This window comes from Convolutriloba macropyga, chromosome 14 (genome assembly GCF_964194025.1).
Source record: "Convolutriloba macropyga chromosome 14, txConMacr16.3, whole genome shotgun sequence".
Classification (NCBI taxonomy): Eukaryota; Metazoa; Xenacoelomorpha; order Acoela; family Convolutidae; genus Convolutriloba; species Convolutriloba macropyga.
Genome location: NC_134481.1, coordinates 10,872,981 through 10,894,033, shown reverse-complemented (window position 1 = coordinate 10,894,033; position 21,053 = coordinate 10,872,981). Strand labels below are relative to the sequence as shown.

Here is a 21,053-nt window from a genome sequence, read left to right as displayed (position 1 = left end):
CTCGCCAGGTGGAGGGTGGACGGGGAAGTGTTGAGGGGTCATATGGTTCAAAATTTAGAGGTGACTGAGGGTCAGGATTAAAAAAAAATACCGCCATACCAGGAAATTGTCTCATCAAAACACATTTGATTAATAGCATAATTAAACACTAGTAAACCGTAAGGCTCCAAAGGAGCTGAACAGTCACTTAAAGGCTTTCGGGCTTCACCTGCTTATATAGTTTTTGAGAAGGAAAAGTTATAAGCGCGAGAAAAAAAAATTGGTTTATCAAAAAATCGCAAACAAATATTACAGGACTAGTAAAATTGCTAAAATTTCGTTTGTTAGAACTTAAGAATAGGTCCAATACAGCGCTATAATACAGATTAGAACTTTCATAGGCCAGTGAAATTTGAAATTTCAGTGCGTTTTACATTTGAACTTTAAAAGTGAATTGCCGCCATTTGCGTTCAGCTGCTTAAAATTGGGAGTAACAGCGAATAACCAAAAACACGGGTTAAGCGCGATAAAAGTCACTCGAAAAGTCAAAGCCTTCAAGCAAAAACATTTTGCATAACAGAGCTGACAGGTTACCAGAAATAAGAGCCTCTAAGTAACACTTAAAAGAACAAGAACTGAATGTCTTTAGCTGATTTAGCCTTCTATTGAAATAACCCTCAGCAAGCCCAATGGCTGGAGACGAAGCAAATTCCAAGATACGTCTCAAGATATTCAAAAACTTCTCTATGTTCTGAGACGAACAGCTCTCTTGACTGGGACTGAATTTTTTTCCCAAGCTCAGACTGAAACCTGTTTTCCATAGCAACCTGTAGTACAAACTTTTATTTTGAAAAAGTAAACAATTCATAACCTTTGACTAGATAAAAAAAATTAATTGTGTTGTCTGTTCCTTAAAGATCAAAAAGAGCACCGGTTGAGCGCCTAAATTGAAATCAAAAGCTGGAGTCGAATTAAGGTCAGTTTAAATTCATGTGCCTATATTTTCATAACTTTGAATTTTGTTTAATTTAAAGGAAAACAAATATTTTCTTTCATTTCAAAATTTACGTTACAAATACACAAGCAATATTTTTTATTTTTATCTAACTGAAACTCTCTTAATCTCAATTATCTCACGCTGGTTGAACATTTTGTGTGATTTCATGTTTATCAAAAATGGAGCAAACGGAGAAAGTCAATTAAACATCAGTTGACAACAACGAAGACAAGTTAAAATTGATTTTTCCGCTGCTATTAAAGTTTCCAAAGCAATGAACTCAACTAACAGTCAAATGGAACTCACAATTACCCAGGAGACATTGTCATAGAAAAAAAAATACTGCAGATAATAGGAAATATTTTTTCTGTTCCAACTTCACTAAAAACATTGTCGACTAGAAAAATGTGCGCATTTCTTTTCGTGCTCCAGAAAAATGTTTCCCTAAGCTTTCGTGTACATCAGGAGTATGACAACCGCTGTTCGATTTACTTCCTTGCAAAACAAAAACAACTATAAGGTTCTATTTTTAAGGGTGTTAGTTAGGTTATTCAAAGAGGGAAGAAACTAAAAATGTTTCTTGGCTTTTTCCTTTAATGAATTTTAAGCATCTTCTGTTTAAATTTTTTGATTTCAACGTTTTCAAAACAAATATTTTCTCAATTTTTGTTCTGGTTATATCGAAAACGTTTTGAAAAGCTTTCAAAATTTTACTTTGTTCTCTTTTTTAGCATATTTGTATAAATCAATACGGTTTTCAAAATTTTATCAAAATTAAATTATTGAGATTTTATAGCATCCCCACTAACCGCAAATTTTTCTCTTTTTTCCAGTTTTCTGTTTTCCTTCCAACTTTTTAAACAAAGCCCCCATTCAATCAGTTTTTTATAAAAAGCAACCAGTAGCCTCTAAGGGGTACACAATGATGTTTCTCTTTTATCACTACGATGCATTAACAAAAATGAAAATTTGACTGAAGAAAAAGACCTGACATCAAAATATTCCCCCTTTTTTTTACAAAAATGTTGAAACAATTACAGTAAGGATCCTTATTCGACTATCAAATTAAAGGATTATAGTCATTTTGTGAGGCAATTCACGATTGACCAAAAATTGTTAGTGGCAATGCAAATCAGAGAAATGACGTTACACAAAAAATGCATGAATGCACAGAGAGAACCGGAAATCTAAACCGAAAAAAGTCGAATTAATTCTTCTCGAACCACAGACGGGAACAATTTAATGTAGAGGGAGTGGGAACCGCTTTTAGATTAGCAACAAACTTTAATTCAGAAAGAGCTACTTTGATCACTCAAAAATGAAGACCTCAAGCATGAGAAAAGTCACGCAAGAAAACAAAAAAAATTCCAGAACAAAAGAGCAACGGTCGAGCAAAAAGTTTGCATTAAAAAGACACACGTCAACAATAGTTGCGTCAAACTTCGTTCGTGAGCAATTAAAATCAACTATTTTATAAATAATGTTTAAAAAACTGGAAAAAAAAATTCGGAAGGCACTCAGGAAAAAACGGGAAGGCACTCAAGAACGTTGACAAATTTTATTGATGCACAAACGGAAAAGATTCGATGCAGCTAAAACAACAATTCCTTAAGCGACTTTTTTATTTTAAAAAATGCAAAACATACCCGGCAGATTGCCGGAAAATAGCCGCCGTTGATTCCAATACGCATGACTGAGATTGAAATAGAAGATATTGAAACATACCCGGCAGATTGCCGGAAAATAGCCGCCGTTGATTCCAATAAGCATGATTGGGATTGAACGAATAGAATACATTGAAAAAAAAAGATTTTTGTACAAAAATATTTTTTAAGTCCGATTTATTTTGATGGCATTTCGTAGTTGAACATACTTCTGTTTCTTAGAGAGCGGCTACAGGGGCTACTATCAACACCAATAAGCATTAGAGGTGGTAACTAAGACTTATAGGAACGACGTTCAAATAGCGTGAATCTAAAATTGGGCTTTATGGGTTTATCCCGTTTCTATTTCTGACTTTAATTTTTTATACCGACTCTGTTCATTTTGAATTGCTTTGCTTAGCAACTGATGTTCAAATTCACTTTTAGCAGAATGAGAGAAGAGAGAAACTAGCCTTGAGAAGTCAAAAAGATTTCACGCAAAATGTCGAAAAAGCGGCAAAATGGTAAAGCGAAAAAAAATTTGACGAAGTAAAAAAAAATACGAGCGCAATAATAACCGGCTGAGAAGATGAGGGCGGTTATTAAAAAAAAAGATTTTTGTACAAAAACATTTTTTAAGTCCGATTTATTTTAATGGCATTTCGTAGTTGAAGATAACGTACTTCTGTTTCTTAGAGAGAGGCTACAGGGGCTACTATCAATACCAATAAGCATTAGAGATGGTAACTAAGAGTTATAGGAACGACGTTCAAATAGCGGGCATCTAAAATTGGGCTTTATGGGTTTATCCCGTTTCTACTTCTGACTTCATTTTTTTATACTGACTCTGTTCATTTTGAATTGCTTTGCTGAGCAACTGATGTTCAAAATCACTTTTAGCAGAATGAGAGAAGAAAGAAACTAGTCTAGAGAAGTCAAAAAGATATCACGCAAAATGTTGAAAAAGCGGCAAAATGAGGTAAAGCGAAAAATTTTTTTATTCGACGAAGTAAAAAAAAATAGGAGCGCTATAATAGCCGGCTGAGAAGATGAGGCGGCTATTAATTGTAACAATTTATTCGGGTGCCAAAGCTAAGCTATCCAATTTGTTAAACAAAACGTAGTTTCATTGCAAAAAACATTGCCGTCAAAAAGTGTAAAAATGTCAAACCTTTTTCAGGACACTCTCGATAGCATATCGTGTGGGAACAGAATAATGTGCTGCTGTCTCGTACAACAGTCGAGTTGCACTCATAATATGTTTGAGTTTGTTACTGTGTGCTTTGGGTAACTCTTGACCCACAATGTAGAGTGGAACACGCTTCTCAATGAATGCTATCAGGTCCATCACGAACGTTTCCTGAAACACAAGCGAAACATTCAACAATTAATATGCAAAACTTAACGTCATCAGGACGTGACTTCTATCTCGTCGCGTATTATACTACAAGAAAACAAATCGACAAATCACATATTTTCACCAAATCAACATCGTTTTTTTAAAAGATATCGGAGAACCCCATTTTTTTAAAAGAAAAGATGTGTTGATTTTGAATACACCTTATACATTCAATATACCTAACTTCAATGTTCATGCAACGCTTTGTTTTCTATGGGCTGACTTCTATAAGCCTCCCGTTGGCCTCTTTTTTGAGGTATTTCTATTGTATAAATACATTTTGTTTGATTTATTCTCAAGAAAAACAAGACGGCTCGTGGGAAACTGTGCATATCACATAAAGTTCCATCCTACGTCTCAAGTTTGTGATTTATTTGTTCTCAGAGGAAAAACTTTTTCGACAGCATTTTCATATGGTTTTAACATATCAAATCACATGCAACGTCAATCTTTTCAAAACAAAAAGAAACTTCTCAGTAAATCGAAGTTCAGCAAGAGTAATCAGTCCCAGAAAAAGTTTTATCTGAAACAAACACAGACAGTTATTTGCTAAAAAAAATTGAAGCAATCAGTTTACAAATAAATGACTGATTTTTCACTCTAATTTTTATCTAATTGATCTAATTTTTATCCCACTGAAAATGCTGTCGAGATGACTTATCTACCAAATAGTAAGACAAGATTGCGTTAAACTTGTTCCTGAAAAAAATTCACAGAAAACAAAACAATCGTTAGAAATCAGCTGTCTATGTCAAGTTTTGACTTTTTGACAGGAACTCTGTCATTTTATTAATTTCTAAATTTGCACAGTTTAAACTAGAAATATTTCTGATTAATACTTTTGTGACAAATCGAAGAATTAGTATGAAAAGTTTTTTTTATCTTTTGATACTGAATTTTTTTGTATGCTAATGACTTCACCCAGGTGGATTCTGTATTTTGACATTTCAATCAATTTTTGAGAGTGAACTGGACAAACTAAGTTTGTAAGTCAACCAACCATATGTTGAAAGAACAGTTGCAATGATGGCAAAGATATTTCTGATTTTTTACCTCAAATGACTACTTTTACTGTTCTTCTTGTTACACCTTCCCCATATTTGACCATTTTTGGCAACTCAGAGTCGTACTAAACCCTTAATTAACTAGTGGACTTAAATTTTACCTATTGCAGCAATTTAGAATAAAAACTCCTGCCTCGATGAAAAACTTTACCCATTTTATTTATTGCAGTGAAAACACATTGAGGGCTCCTGTAGAGATGCCATCCAATCTGAGTGCTACTTTAAATGAAAGCATTCGAGCATAGCAAACATCCAAGTCAAATTAAGTCTGAAGTAAGAGCTTGAAACAAGAAAAAAAAACATTTCTATTTTTCGCTTTTTCAACCAGTCTTGCCTTTCCTGTTATGTATTTGAATGTCCCTTAACGATAATTTGATTCTTATATCTTATTACATATTAACAACGGATGGTTTCAATGCGGAAAATTTACAGTTCATACACATAATTTGCCCAAAAGCTGACATAAAAAACATGATTTTCTCTTCAACAAAATTTTTACTGATTAGTTTCTCATTTTTTATTTGAAATTAAATTATAGTGGTAATCTCTTCGTTTTTTCGCAATTGCCTTGACTCAGATAAGTGGTCATCTGGAAAACAACTGATTGCTAAAGTTCCAACGTCTGAAGAATCAGGATCAATCAACAGAAAATAAAACTGAAAAAAATTACTTTCGCACCATTTTCGCCTATTGTTCTCGTCTCAAATAATCCATATTTAGTCATTTATTCAAATATTTAATGGAATCAATTTTCAAATAAAATATGTGGGTTTGCGGTTGAGCGTAAATGCCCACAGAATTTTTTTAAAAAAAATGAGTTAATGTTTATGGATTCGCTAATATTCGATAAAGCTCTTAAATCAAAAAATTTATAATAAGGTTCCCATACCTTTGCCATTAAATCAATTAGTCTCTGTTATGGGGCTTTAATTTGTACGCAAAATTTTCGTTCGAGACGCCAGAAAAACTACCATACAGATAAACTACCATACAGATAAATTATCGTCAAACTTTTTTTATAGTTGCCTTTTTTGTAGAAATTTCAATTTCTGGTTTTCTGGTACATAAGGGGTAGCACTTTTGTTCCTTTGGGCGCGCCTTCAAGCAAATAAAATCACAACTAATTATGAAGCAATAACTACTTGTAAAAACTGATTCATTGTTTCGAAGAAAAAAAAATTAGTTTGTTTTCTTATAAAAATTTACTGTGTTTAACTTTTCGATTCACATTTTATGTAGTGAAATGAAAATTGTCAATCAATTACTAAATAAAACTATCAACAATTAAATCAATAATTATTAACATAGCAGGTTAATTATCAAAAAAATAGCCGCAATAGCTTTGAAGATCTGCAGTCTAAAAAACAGTAAAAGACAGACCAAAAAGTTACCCTTTTCATTAGAGGATAAGATGTTATATTTTCATTAAGAATCGGTACAAGGTATTGCTGCCTCTATTAGCTGTTCTCAAATAACCTTTGTTTAGAGTGACACACCTTCACTTAACCTTATCTCTTTGAATTAAAGTCATTTTCAAAGTGAGGAAGTCAGTTTTGAGAGAGGTAACTCATGTGTGACAAAAAACTCAATCACACGAGTGAACGAAAAAAAACTCGCTCCACTAAGAATGAGAAATGGTCGTAACAAAAATCTTGACGACCAAATAAAAAAACATAGCAGGACAAGTCCTGGTGCACAAGAACTTTCATTGATTAAACAAAAGACTAGACCTAGAACGGACAATCAGTGAATTGGGAAAACCATTTCCAAATCACATTAAAACAAAAAAAAACAGAAAATCAATATTAAAATGCCGCATGTGAACAAAAAAGCACTAGCGAGAATGCGAAATTTGGTTCAAACAACAAAACTAGGCCTAGAACGGACTATGAATGGAAAGCCATTAAGAAAAAATCCGATCCCTAAAGTCCGAAAAACAGTGAAAATTGAACAGAAATTGACGCATGTGAACAAAAAATCACTAGCGAGAACGCGAATTTTTGTTCAAACACCGTTTTCTCACTCTACGTTAAAATTAGAGAGAAAATTTTACGCCGCAAAACCACTCGCTTTTTCGCTCTACTTCCTGTTTCGGCGTGACCAAAATCACTACTCCAATTTGCCTTCAAAAATCATGAAAATGTGTGTTCAGATCTAGATCTTAAAGAGGACAGCGCCCCAATACAATTCAAGTTCTTGGAATTGTAAAAAAACCAAGAGAAGGCCAATAATAGCCCCAGCTGTAGCTGTGCGGCTATTAATAACCGAATAGTTTATCTTAATATTATCCTCCTCAACGCTGCTCAAACAAAAAAAGAAAAAAAGCCGGCCTCGCATATATATTCCCCCATTTTGAAATAATGTTGGAACAATAATTTCTAAAAAAAATGATTACTTAGCCAGGTTTTTGAGCAAGGTTAGAAAAAAAACAATTAGTGAAATTTGGCATATCTAAAACGCTGAAATTAGATTAAAGAAAACTTGCTCAAAAAACTTAAAGTTTGAAGTAAAATCATCCTTAGAGCCATATTTCGAATAGTTTCGTTATAAAACTAGGCGAAAAGTGAAACACTGCAAATTATATTACTATTTTCCCGTTTAAAAAGCTTTCATTAATTTACGCTTTCCAGGCTGTGGTATTCAGTTCAGACACCCATATAATTCTGTCTTTTTGAGACATTTATATCAAGACGTTAACAAAAAACGCTCTTTGAACTAAATTGGCGAATTCGAAGGCTTTTATTGGCACCGTTGATTCAAATCTCTCTTAAAAATGCAAGATGAAAGTTGCTTTCAGAACGGGTCAGTCAAGCATTTAATTTGTCTGACAGTGCCATTTGAGCGATCAGAGCTCAGTGACTTCTCATTTCAAAAAACGTGACAGAAGTGATCAAAAGATAGCAGCCGTGGTTACGAAGCGGATCATTGTTCAATCAAGAAGGCTGCTGTTGTTGTTGTTGTTGTTGTCACCTGTCATCAATCCTAATTAGGAACTATGACACACTTCAGTAAACAGAGCTTTGGATCCGATACAAAGCAGGTGTATCAAAAATGACGTCACAGGCCTCCCGTGTTTCAGTGATTGTGGAGGTGCCGGTGTGTCTGTGTGCTGCATGTGTGGGGGAGGGATGGGGGAGGGGTTAGAGCTGGAAAAAACATGCTATTTGAAGCAGTTCTGCGAATTCGAGGAGGGAGGGGAGCACTTGTAATGAGGGAAGGTGGGGATTATCTTGGGGAGGGGTTTAAATTTTGGACAGTAAGGAGAAATCGTAAATATAAGCAATTATGGCAGAGACAAATTTGATGAATTGCATCTCGTCAAGCTACATGATTCTGCAACAATAGCGCACCAATTGGTGTGCTGTGATCAGCAAAAGAATATCATATCAATGCGTTCGAACAATCAAAACACCGTTCATTATAGTTTAGGTAGTATTCAAGACTCGATTCTCGATCAATACCATAAACAAAGCATAGATTCCTAAAGCTCTAAACAAATTCTTGGTCGTGGAATTATCCCGAATTACCGCACAACGCCCACTTTCCAAGCTATGGAAAAATCACTTTTCCTGAAAAGAATAGAAAAACAGCACTTTTCAACAAAGAATCGAGAAACGCCCATCATTGATTAATACAATGTTCCGTTTTCCATGACTGATTTCAGTTTAGATCAATAACAGCGGAGCCGCGAGGTAAACTAATGTCCAAATTCTCGGGACACATTCGCAAGCTGTGATATATAAAATATGTCCACTTCATCTATGATGCAATTTCAGTCGACTTGTATCCCTCTATATGGTCCACTAACATCATACAGACATCCATGACCTGTGAAGAGCTTAGGACCTGATTCTGATTATCAATCATTCCCTCGATCAAAACAAACAAGCATGGAATCAGAAAAACAAACAATGGGAAGCTATTCATGGGTCGTTGGCAGATGTCCTCGAGATCCTCAACAACCGGAACTCTATCACGCCGCTCCTTTCACAATTCCCAATCCATCGCAGCTCCAGAATCCATCAGGATATTCTTACTCTAATCTCAAACAACACTCGCAGGCTCATCAATTGGGTTTCACAACCAATGCAACAAACAGCTTTAACAACTGGGATGTTGATTCTGTTCTGCCAACTGGAACCAACGCTTCAAGCACTGTGTGCATGAATAACAACAGCAAGTATGGAAGCAGTAGATTTATTACAACTTTAAAAAATTTTAATTAAATTCTAAAGATTCGTAGCATTTTCTGCCTCCAATCGAAGAATATCTGGCTATTTATGAAGAACATCTGGCATTATAACTTCCGGAATTAGACTTTTGGCAATTCTGCACAATTCAGTTCAAAATTTTGGCTTCAGATCTCGAACCGTCACGTGATTCTCGACAAAGATTTGAGGAAATCGTAGCTGGATGCAGATGTTAAATTGGGGGTCTTTCCAATTATAGCACCTGCCCCACTTTAGTAGTCAGATAACGTATAGCCCCCATCATGGTGAGCATACCATAATGGGCGCTATAATTTTCCAGATAGGGGGAAGGGTTGGGCTATGTTGGGATATCACTCTGACAGGTCCATTGACCTATTTGATGTTCTCCCCAAATGCATATAACTTCTTGTTTGTAAATTGTTTGTGTAATCATTAAGTGAATTACTTGATATGTATTTGGAAAAATTCATTATTATTATTATTATTATTATTATTATAAAGACCGCAAATTATTAATGGTTATAAGAATAAGCACTATAATGACTCAAATTTCCTGAACTTGACGTGCCTAATCTTTTAACTTATCTTTCAGTGTTGTCTTAAACGGCCAAGCTCTAGTTGATATGGATAACCAACAACAACAGCAGCAGCAGGGTCGTAAGCGCCCCATGTATAAGATACTCTATTATGGACATTACAATAGTAAACACAGAAAAGGTCACAATCATCATCAACAACAATCAAAAACAGAGGGAGGCAAAAACCACAATGACGTTAACAGTTCCTTTCAGCAACAACAGCGAAACCAATCTATGTTGTCCAAAGGTATCTACACAATTAATTGCTTTTCGAGGACCTAATATCTTTTCATGGGTATAATTTTTCAAGATTCATTCTGAAAATTCGGATCATTTTCGTTGTACCCCCTTCCTCCCTGCTTAGTGGGTGCATATTATTTCCACCCCAAACTCACAGGTCATAATTTTAAACAATGACGTACTATGTAATGGTACATCAGGGTGAGGTGGGGCCACAGACAGAAAAGCTACAAAAATTCCCCTGGCGCCAAATGTATGAAGTTGAGAGATATCAACCAAATGTAAACTGGACACAAGTTGAATCTAACATAGCATAATAAGAAGCTTGGCACATTAAGCTTGTAATTAGGAGACGCTGGTTCGAATCACGCACTGGTCCATTTACACACTAATTGCACCCCACCTGCTTCAAATCTTGAAATATTGCAAAAATTTCTCTCATTGCTAGCCAACACAACAGTTTTGAAAACCTGACATTAACAAAAACTCGCAAAAGCAAGCCGCTACTCTTGCAACAACTCGCCACTCTTTATTGCATTAAAATGGGATTATTTTCAGTTGAGAGTGAGAGAGCTTTGAACAGTGTGCTATTTCCCAACATAATCCCATCAACATATCCTTCAAGTATACACAAGAGAGGAGGATTGAACAACAACGACAGTCACTGGCCGACTGTCAACTCACTGACGCCTGAACAAATTCAGACTCAGCTGTCTGCCATGAACAGAGTCAGCAATCATCAACACAACTATTGTCACAAACAGAAACAACACAAAGCAAGTTCACATCTGAGAAATTAACTATGCTCTCCCTCGATTTATCAACCTTACCTAGGTCATTCTTCATTGCTAATTAGTCTGTATTCTCATATGGCTGTCAACAATCTTTGGAAAAGGTGTTAACTTAATTATCGAATGTTTTATCGATATTAACGCATCCATAACCGTATCAATAATATCACTACTCTTAATATCACTAAGGAGAGAAAGTAATAGCGCTTATAGATACCATCAATTCTATTACACATTGATATGTGCTCTACAGAAAACTGGTGCCCACAATGGAAATGCAAGGAGTACAGACTTAACAGGTGCTGCTCCAATATTTCTGCCCAAAATTGACGAAGAGCGAGATGAGGCCAGACGTGTGAGCAGGTGCCAGACCCTAGCAAATTGCATCACTAATGGCGACAGCTTACTACACACTGACTATTTACATTTCCAGAGGTCAGTCAATTTCATATCCGGCTCTTTTTTTGTATCAAAAACCACAATTTGGCTAGAAGTGAACACTCTAACTATGAAAAATTTTTGTAAGTTCGTCAAATATTTTTCAGTTCGGTCGAACATGAAAAGGACCAAAATGTGTTGTCATAGCACTGACACTAACATCTATGCTCATGAAAAAGTTTCCAGCAAAAGAAAGTACTGTGAAGTCCTGAATCAACGAGTCACCCACCTCCAGAACCTTGATTAAGTAAAAAAAATGTCATGACCATTTTAGCACTTCGAAACCGGGTCTACAGTGAACATTGTAGTCCAAGTAGTATTTCAACAAGTTTGATTTAATATGAGTTTGATCTTCATAACCTGCAGATCAGTTACACTCTATGGATTTCCTCGAGGCGCTCAGAAACGAGGCAGTGGTAATAATGTTGTGCTACTTCGTCAAACACCTGGAAAAGAGCTCAGTGGCACCACAAATTCACAGAATCGAAAGTTGGAAAAGGAGGTTGAGTTATTGAAACGTAGTCTACAAATTGTGGCCAAAATGCAGCAGACTAACAACGAACACATCAGATCCAACCTAGCCAACATACTCACACAGAACCAGGTACCAATTGTAGAGAAACAAACTTTACCAATAAATGGCAGGAATTCATGGAACAACCAAAAACATAAGCACTTTCCTGAAACTATGAACCATTAATCGGTGGTAATTCGACATATTTTCACACAGCTTAGCTTGGTTGTCGAACAGATTAAGCAGACAATCCAACAATAATAAAGTTTACCTGTAGCTACAGCACACAATCGTCTCCTTACAAACTATCTCTAATGATATTCCGATTTGTTCACCTACAAAGAATTCTTGTAGAAATCTAGAACCGTTCCGTTTTTTAAATACATTTTTTTCAAGGAAAGTTGCTGGAGATAATATGAATGTGAACAACTTTGAACTCATCTTCATATAGTTATCTCTATCACCAGTTCCAGTTCAAACTCGTCTCAAAATAATTTGTCCACAAAAACAATCCTGATTTCTCAGCTCATAAAGAATAAACCTCCTTTGATTAAATTAAAAAAAAACTTTCGATTAAATCCAGAAATGTATTTCTTCCGGGATTAAATTTCTTCGAGCGTTAAAAGAATTTTAAAAAGGGTGGCAGAATAAAAGATTTTTTACCCGCAGCATTTTACTCCAAAGATTCTACAAAACACTAGTGATTAACAAAGTGATTAAACTTAATATTCTGTATAAAATTCTCTGTATCGTCTTCCATCTGAATTTCAATCTAATCTAAAAAACTAGTAACTGCAGAGCTTTATAGATCTTGAACCTTGTTTATGCAACTAAGTGGTCATATTTAGATTGAATTCTACCCCGAACTGGTGCCTCTGTACAGCAACAATAGTCATCTCACATCTGGTCACGAAGACACTCCGCAGGAGGCACAACAGGCCAAAGAGCGCAAACAGAAGAGAATCGATTACCAGGTATTATCAAGATTGCTTAAATTGACAATCGATATATTCAAAATTCTCACATTCTTGTCAATATTTAGAGGCTTTTTTTCCAGGCTTTTAACCTGAGTGATCCTTTCGCGGGTTTAGAACCAATTCACTATTTTTTAACCAGAAAGTTGATTTTATCAGGTTATACAACTTGACGGATCACAGAAATTGAAGCTCTATACTTCATTACCTACTGCAGAACTTCATTCTATAATTCTAAAAAGAGTTTCTTTACAGCATAATCTGTTCAGCAACAAAAACAAGACGGCTCGCGCGAGACTGTGCGTAGCAAAGTATATTCCAACGTACGTCTAAAGTTTGGCAAAAGCTTCTTGTTCTGAGACAAAAAACTTGATTCTAAATTTTTAGTAGCTCAAACTGACGCATTTTTTCCGTAGCAATCTTGAGTACGATTTTTTTTCATTTTAAAAGAACAATTCGGAATCCTCATGTTGATATAAAATTACAAGATGAAAACCAATTGCGTTATCAAATATTTTATAAAACAGATGTGAACAGAAACTTCAAGTTTAAAAAAGCACCAGTTGAAAATTTTTGGTTAACGAATAAAATGAAATAAAAAATTATAGTCAATGACTACGTCAAGTATAGTCTTGTTGCCATGATAACTCGAAGTTATTTTTTCCACGTGTCATATATTCACACAATTTTGAATTTCGTACAGTTTAAAGCAAACCAAAACATTTTTTACATTTCAATGTTTACGGTACAAATCGAAGAAAACCATGAAACTTTAATTTAAAAAGTGACGTTTCTGTATATTAATTAACTCAAGCTGGTTGGCTTAGGCGTAAAAAGATTTCATGGTTCAATCAATTTTAGATCAATTGCAGAAAGTAAAAAAAATCAGTAGAGAAGAACGGAGCCGTGTTGAAAAATATTCTTTTCTCAAATTAATTATTGATTTCGTTCCTATAGGTGATCAGTTCAACTAACAGTCAAATTGGATTCCTAAATACAGGAAAAACATGGTTTTGACAATCAATTCGCGGTATTAATTTTTATCTGCTTGCAAAAAAAATTTGTCATTGTTTGAATTGATAACATTAAAACATGCATACAAAATTTTTGTTAAATCAGACACGAGATCAAACGGAAAGCTTATCAATATGAGCGCGCAAGAATCAAAGTGAACTTGAGTCTATAAATTCAAAAATTGCAGAAAAATATTTTTTCGTTCCCTGAAGCTGATGTTTTCTTGTTCTATTTTTGAATGACCCTTATGGAATCATTTCACAAATTTAAATTGAAACCAGTTCCTTTTAAACTACATTTTCCTATAACAAATCTCACAAAATTTCTAGAAAATTCGAGGTCTGGCGAATTACAATTCCTCATTGCAAAAATATCAGCTGAGACTATTTTATTTGCAGCGCATCGCCAGGCTGGAAAGGGAAGAAGCTAGACGGAAAAAGCGGAGCAAAAAGTGGAGAGCACTATGGAAGAAGAGTATCGAGAGAGTAATGAGGGAGAAGAGAGACAGGAGGAACCACATTTTCCAGATGTTCCAACAGGCCACCAACACACTTTCCAGGAAAACGTAAGTGGTTTAATATAGCAACCCCCTTCACCCAACTTCAGCGAGAGCTATTCACGCAATGTTAGGAAAACAGACAAGCATCGAATTCTGATGGAAAAAGAGAAATATATACTGCTATGGAGTAAGCGAACGTTTCATAACTTCCAGATAGAGTTCAATGAGACATGAAACGAAAGCATGTAATTATACGTTAAATTACCTAATTTTTTTTGTTAGCATATGACTAAGAACGAGGTCAGGAAATTCAATGGTTCTCTTCCGTTGCAATTATGTGACATCATATACGTATAACAAAGTTCATTGAAGTGCACTTATTAAGTTAAACTGTTCAGATATGCCCGAAAGAGTGACCAGACAAAGGACAGTTATGCAATCCTGTGTAGTGAAATGCAGAGACTAATGGCTCCTCAGCCTATGGTACCACGCAAGGTCACAGATTCCTTTAACACTGGAAATTCACTGTTCAGTAAACCATCGCAAGGTATGTATTAGTATAGATAGTGGTAGAATTTTCGCCTGCCACACGATAGAGCAGAGTTCGATTTCCGGACAATGCACAAATTAAAAACTTCTCAGATCTCAAATTATTCCCACCTTTGTGCACAAAACGGTGGATACAGAAAGACATGCACCACTATTTTACACGAAAGGTATTTTAATCACACTAGAAACAAATACATCCAGCAAAAATCACCATTTCTATAACATTACAACTGAAATAATCAACGTTCTAGAAAAATAAAAATTCGCCGCGAACGTCACTGGGTGAAAATTTACATTTTTTTATATAGAATCTCAAAGATAAATTTGTAAAAAAAAAATCTGAGCTACACATTCACTGAAAAATATTGCAAGAAATTTGAAGCACATGACGGTTAGACAATCGTCGATTACATGACAAGTTGTCAGTGATTTAGAACGCAAATGATTCTTAAATAGTTCATTTTTTTGTCTAGATGGACTACAACAGCCCCAGAGTCTGAAGGAAAGGATCAAACAGGCAGAGAAGAAGGCTCAAGAGAAACACAGAAACTCACTGCTACAGGAGGGTGTAAGTTACAAACTAAATCAACACCGCTTTTCAACTAGCTCCCATGAGAGCTAATTCACAGCAAAAATCCGGGCGCGTATTTGGGGCGCTTTTTACTCAAATTGTTAGGTTAATCAAATTCCATTTCTAGTAATAACACACGCAATCGGTTTCGCATACCCCAAATCATTAAACCAGAGAATGTGGAGAATTGAAAGACACGAAATGAATATCGAAACCAATTTCTTATCTCAAATAAAACCAAATCATTCAAATTTGAAACTCAGCACTACCAGCAAATATTGTCATTGACAAAAATGTGTTCCAAATGCCTTTATCATAGCAGAAAGTCTATCAGGCTATCATCATTTCGCTATACTAACAACAGCTATTAGTTAATATATTTAACTTTTTGTTATAGGAAAAGCACCGTTTAGCCAATGATGCCCTGGCGGCTCTTGCCGAAGGCGGAATCCGCAACCGACTCAAAGTCCAGCAAACAATGAACGCCATGCAAGGTCCACCCGGTTCCAGACTTGCAAACGAGGAAGGAACTGCCGGGGGCAAAACAGCTGCTGCAGTTAGCAAAGCGGTTGCAAAAGTAATGGCCAAAAGACAGAAAAGAAACAACAGTATTATAAGTAATAACAGCAATGCCAGTAGTAATAATAGCCGAAGACCATCTCAGCAGCAAGCGAGTCAGAACCCGCTCGCATCTAATTCGCAGTTGCGAAACAGTAAAGCTGTCGCAACTTTATTACCACCAATTCCGACAGGCAAAAATGATACTGACAATAGTCATACAATAGGTACGGATATATAACGAACGAGCGGGAAACATCATCGAGTGACATGCCACTTAATCGTCAAAAATTACGTCGATTTCTTGATACAAAGATGAACTTCGTCGTACAGTGTAAAATTTGCAATTTATGTTGCTTATATTTTGTACCCCTTTGTTTTATGACCAAAGCTAGATAAGAGCTTCCAATCACCACACTGTTTACAAATAATAATTGAATTGACATTGATTTTAATATACAACCATTCCTCTTTTTAAATTTAAAAATATTTCACACCATGCAACTCAAATAGGCATCCCAAAAATCTAGCTTATTTTTAGAGATATAGCGGACGCTGAACAGACTGCTTAAATCTGCACCTTATATTTCAAATACAAAATTTTAAACATAGCTGACAGAATGCAAAATAGCCGCAATAACTTCGTAGATCTGCAGTCTCAAAAATATAGCAAAAGAAACAATATAGCAAAAGAAACATTTTATTAAAAGCCGAGATGCTTTATTTTGACTTAGACTCCAATTAACTTATTGCTGTTTCTAATAGCTGCTCTCGAATAACCTTCAATTAGAGTGACAAATTCACTTGACCTTATCTCTTTGAATTAAAGTGAAGAAAAGTTAAATTCAGAGTGAGGAAATCATTTTTGAGAGTGAGGTTAGGTGGTGTGTGACCAAAAAATTTTTTCACGCGAATGAAAAAAACTCCCTAAGTCACTAATACAATCTCTAACACTCAGTAATAGTGAAAAATGACGTAACGCACGAAATTCAGCTGAAATTGCAAGAACAAATGAACAAAAGGCAGATTTGAAGTCAGTGTGAGGTCATATGGTGTAAAAACATAGCAGGACAAGTTCCGAAAAACAATCCGAAGATTTGAATGAACAATTTAGAACAATCTGACCAGCAGATCAATTGAACAATTCCAGCCGAAAAGAAAGCGTCACACAAGTTTAGAAAAACTGAAAAAAAACTAAACAGAAATAAAATCATTGGTGAAACTCTTAAAGCTTTTACCTGAAGGCTTAACTAGATTCAATTAAATAAACACATTAAACTGGGCACAAGCATTGAAGAGGGTTTATTGGATACTGATGAATATCTCGAGAAATACGACAAAAAATTGAAAATTGAACTACGAAACTACTTTTTCACGAAACTATTTTTACGAAACTTTCTACAAAACTATTTACGAAATTATTTTTTGGTATGTTGGACATTTCCAGCGACCCATCTGCAAGACATTAAAAAGTTTCAGAGGCCCCTAAAAAATCAATAAATTCTAAAAACGACAAAAAATTTAAAAAACTGAAAATCGCAAATTTTTGCTAAAATGTTGCCATAATTTCGGAACCAAATTGTATGCCTAAAAAAGTTTCAGCGGCCCATAAAAATCGATAAACACAAAAAATATGCGTAATTTTTCCATTGCAAATCAAAACTATCCAGTAACCCATTTTAAACCCTAAAACTGATTAATTGGCTCACACATGATCAGAATTTCAGAAAAGGACAAAAACTTTTGAAAAATTGGAAAATTGCAAAAATTACTACAAATTTTTGGAATGAAACGTGCATTATCAAAACATATACATCAAAAAACAGTCATGAAGAGCATTTATAGCTTGCAATATGTTACTAGGAGCTTAAGCAAAATTGATGCAAACTGACTTGGAAGTCCCGTTTAAAAAACATCAAAAAACGGACAAAACAAGAAAAAATGTTATGGTCAAAAGCTTCAAAAAAGACCTCTTCACCTTAAATTTAGACGTTTCCAGCAACTTCAGCACAATAAGCACCTGGAAGACTATTGAATTCAGGTAAAGGCACATCTTAAAAAAGACAGCTTACCAAGAAAGTCCCAATACACATTAAAGATTCTTGATTGAAAAAAACAACAAGACTAGGCCAAGAAAGGGCTATTAATGGATTGGGAAAACGATTTAGAAAAATCCGATAATCAAAATCGAAAAAATTTTGAACATAAAAATCGAACCAAAATCAAATTGCTGCATATATGAACAAAAAAAACATAGCTGGCAGATTGCCAGAAAATAGCCGCAGTAGCTTCGTAGATCTGCAGTCTCAAAACAACAGTAAAAAAGACAGACCAAAAAATTTTGTCTTTTCATTGAAGGCTGATAAGTTATATTTTGATTTAAAAAATCTGCATAAGTTTTTGCTGCTTCTATTAGCTGCTCTCTAATGACCTTCATTTAGAGTGACACACACCCATTTGACCTTATCTCTTTGAATTAAAGTAAACAAAAGACAAATGCAACGTGAGGAAGTCATTTTTGTGAGTGAGGTAACCAAACATTTAATCACGCAAATGAACAAAGAAACTCGCTCCACTAAAAGCGAAAAATGACGTTACGCACACACTTCAGTTCCAATTGCATGAATGAATGAACAAAAACCAGATTTGAAGTGGTTGTGACATCATATGGTCGTAACAAAAATCGCGACGACGAAATAAAAAAAACCAAGAGAAGGCCAATAGTAGCCTTAGCTATCGGTGTGCGGCTATTAAAACAACTACCGAGAAAGCGAATTTGTATGATAACACCGTTTGCTCACTCTACTTTAAAATTAGAGCGAAAAAATTTTACAACAAAAAATCATTCGTCCCGCTTTTTCGCTCCACTTCCTGTTTCGGCGTGACCAAAATCACTACTCTAATTTGAATTCAAAAATCATGAAAATGTGTGAACAGATCTTAAAAAAGACAGCGTCCAATACACTTCAAATTCTTTGAATTGTAGAAAGAAACAAGAGAAGGCCAATAATAGTCCCAACTATCGCTTTGCGGATATTAAAATTACTCAGCGTCGGATTATATGGTAGAAACTTTTCATGCATGTGATAAGCTTGGTAAGGGACAACTGACCCCTTCTGCGTGTATGCGGTCATTGAGGAACTTCTCGAGGTTGAAGTAGTCTCTGTTGGCTCCGTGCATCACCACCTCCAGTCCAAATGCCACAGGTTGACCACTACTAGCCGCACTCTGCACTGCCTACAGCGATCATTTTTAATTTAAGTTTTTAAATTGCGAAGTGTCTCCATGCCTCTGTAGGTCAGATACTCAAACCATTTACTATAAAAATATGGTCCAACGTCTGGAATAGCTAAGGTCATCTTGGCTATCAATACCTTTTGCTTTAAAATTCTGTGATTGTGATCTTTCATCCCTCCCCATTACTTTTTAAAACTTTTTCCCTCTTACGATTTTTGCTAAATCTGACTTAATTTATCCTACCTTGTGTCCCAAGATGTGTAGTCCATCTAGCAGTTTATGGATTCGACTGGCTTCCAACTCATTGGCCATGTAGTAGTTGGCAAAACAGGCCAGAATTCGGGGCTGGTGCTGAGGAGTCTGAAATTAACATAGTATGGGGCAACCGTACGAGGTAACGCGTGGAATGAGGTCTAGGGGTAGGTGGCGGTAGACAGTGTTGGGGGCGAGAGTGGGTCAAACCGTTAGAACCACCCTTCACAACATAAATATACGTCTTTAAAACAGTTTTGTTGAATGGCATACTTAGAGACTAGCGATCCGTAAGAGCTTCTAACGCCCTCAGGGAGTCCTTTGTTTCCAAATTCTCTAGATGGTAAAAAGGAGAGCGCCCAAATAACAGCTGTTGAGAGGCTGACGGTTATTAATAAAGCGATTAAAAAATCCACTCACCTGGAAGTGGTAAGCCCAGTGGAGGACAGCAGTGGCACTTGGGTTGTCAATGAACATCTGGATCAGACTGTCCAGTAACATCTCACGCAGCTGACACGAGGACAACTCGGGGGCTGCATTCACATCTACCTGAAAATATGCACGACTGCAATGCAATAACATAGCCGGCAGATTGCCGGAAAATAGCCGCGATAGATGCTTGAAATAAAGAAACAAGACAGACAGATCGACCACCAGTCCTTTAATAGACCACTAGACTTTTTGGGTCAGATTCGGACTGTCAATTTTATGAGACACATACGTCTATAAAGAAAAAGCCATAAAAAACTTTTTCAAAATTGATATAAGTTCCATAAGTGAGTTCAGAGGTCACTTTTTGAGTGAGGTAAGTCAGGCAATTGACCTAAAAGCAGATATGACGTTCCGGACACAAATTTTAACTGCAAAGCAGTAGAAGTTACTAAAATCATTGAAAAAGTCGATTCCAAGAAGTCAGGTCGTAAGAATCATCGATGGCGACGAAATAAAAAAAAACACAATATCACAAAACCACAAGCACAAAAAACCAGGAAAAAATTCTATCGGTTCGCGACTATTAATGAAGAAACATATCTGGCAGATTGCCAGAAAATAGACGCAATAGCTTCGTAGAGCTACAGTCTCAAACAGACAAAGAGAAAATCTTTTGTGTTAAACTCTGAGATGTTATATTTTTATTACGAATCAGTTATTGCTGCTTCTATAAGCTGCTCTCCAAAAACCTTCAATTAGAGTGACACGCACTCACTTGACCTTATCTCTTTGAATTAAAGTAAAGAAAAGTCAGTTTCAGAATCAGGTCATTTTGAGAGCGAGGTACGTCACGCGTGACCAAAAACTTAATCACGCAAATGATTAAAAAACTCGCTCAATAAAGATTGAAAAACAAAGTTATGCACGCAATTTAGTGAAAATTAAATGAACGAATGAAAAAAGCAGATTTGAAGTGATTATGACGTCATATGGTCGCAACAAAAATCTTGACGACGAAATAAAAAACATAGCAGAACAAGTCCTGACGTACAATTCAAAGAACTTTCATCGATTAAACAAAAAAACTAGACCTGTAACAAAATGAGTGAATTG

General features: G+C 35.6%; 2 protein-coding genes across 3 annotated transcripts in view; one reads left to right on the top strand and one right to left on the bottom strand.

The window, feature by feature from the left end:
- The window catches only part of LOC142353457 (CCR4-NOT transcription complex subunit 1-like), a 279,900-nt gene that overhangs the window by 117,533 nt on the left and 141,314 nt on the right, over positions 1–21,053 (bottom strand). For both annotated transcript variants that reach the window (XM_075405706.1, XM_075405707.1), the window contains exons 12-15: positions 19,929–20,057; positions 19,500–19,616; positions 19,131–19,256; positions 3,791–3,979 (exon numbers count right to left, since the gene is read on the bottom strand). In XM_075405706.1, coding sequence (XP_075261821.1) covers positions 3,791–3,979; positions 19,131–19,256; positions 19,500–19,616; positions 19,929–20,057 — 561 coding nt within the window. The remainder of the gene's footprint in view (positions 1–3,790; positions 3,980–19,130; positions 19,257–19,499; positions 19,617–19,928; positions 20,058–21,053) is intronic.
- LOC142353458 (uncharacterized) lies at positions 8,097–16,481 on the top strand. The gene is made up of 10 exons (XM_075405708.1): positions 8,097–9,262; positions 9,886–10,118; positions 10,670–10,887; positions 11,156–11,337; positions 11,707–11,944; positions 12,703–12,828; positions 14,241–14,407; positions 14,740–14,888; positions 15,364–15,458; positions 15,859–16,481. Exons 1-10 carry the CDS (start codon positions 8,973–8,975, stop codon positions 16,258–16,260), a joined length of 2,100 nt encoding a protein of 699 aa, XP_075261823.1. The 5' UTR covers positions 8,097–8,972; the 3' UTR covers positions 16,261–16,481.

Coding starts and splice junctions, on each gene's coding strand:
- LOC142353458 (XM_075405708.1), top strand. CDS start 8,973: ATGGAATCAGAAAAACAAACAATGGGAAGCTATTCATGGGTCGTTGGC. Junction 10,119..10,669: donor CCAATCTATGTTGTCCAAAG/GTATCTACACAA, acceptor GATTATTTTCAG/TTGAGAGTGAGAGAGCTTTG. Junction 11,338..11,706: donor GACTATTTACATTTCCAGAG/GTCAGTCAATTT, acceptor CATAACCTGCAG/ATCAGTTACACTCTATGGAT.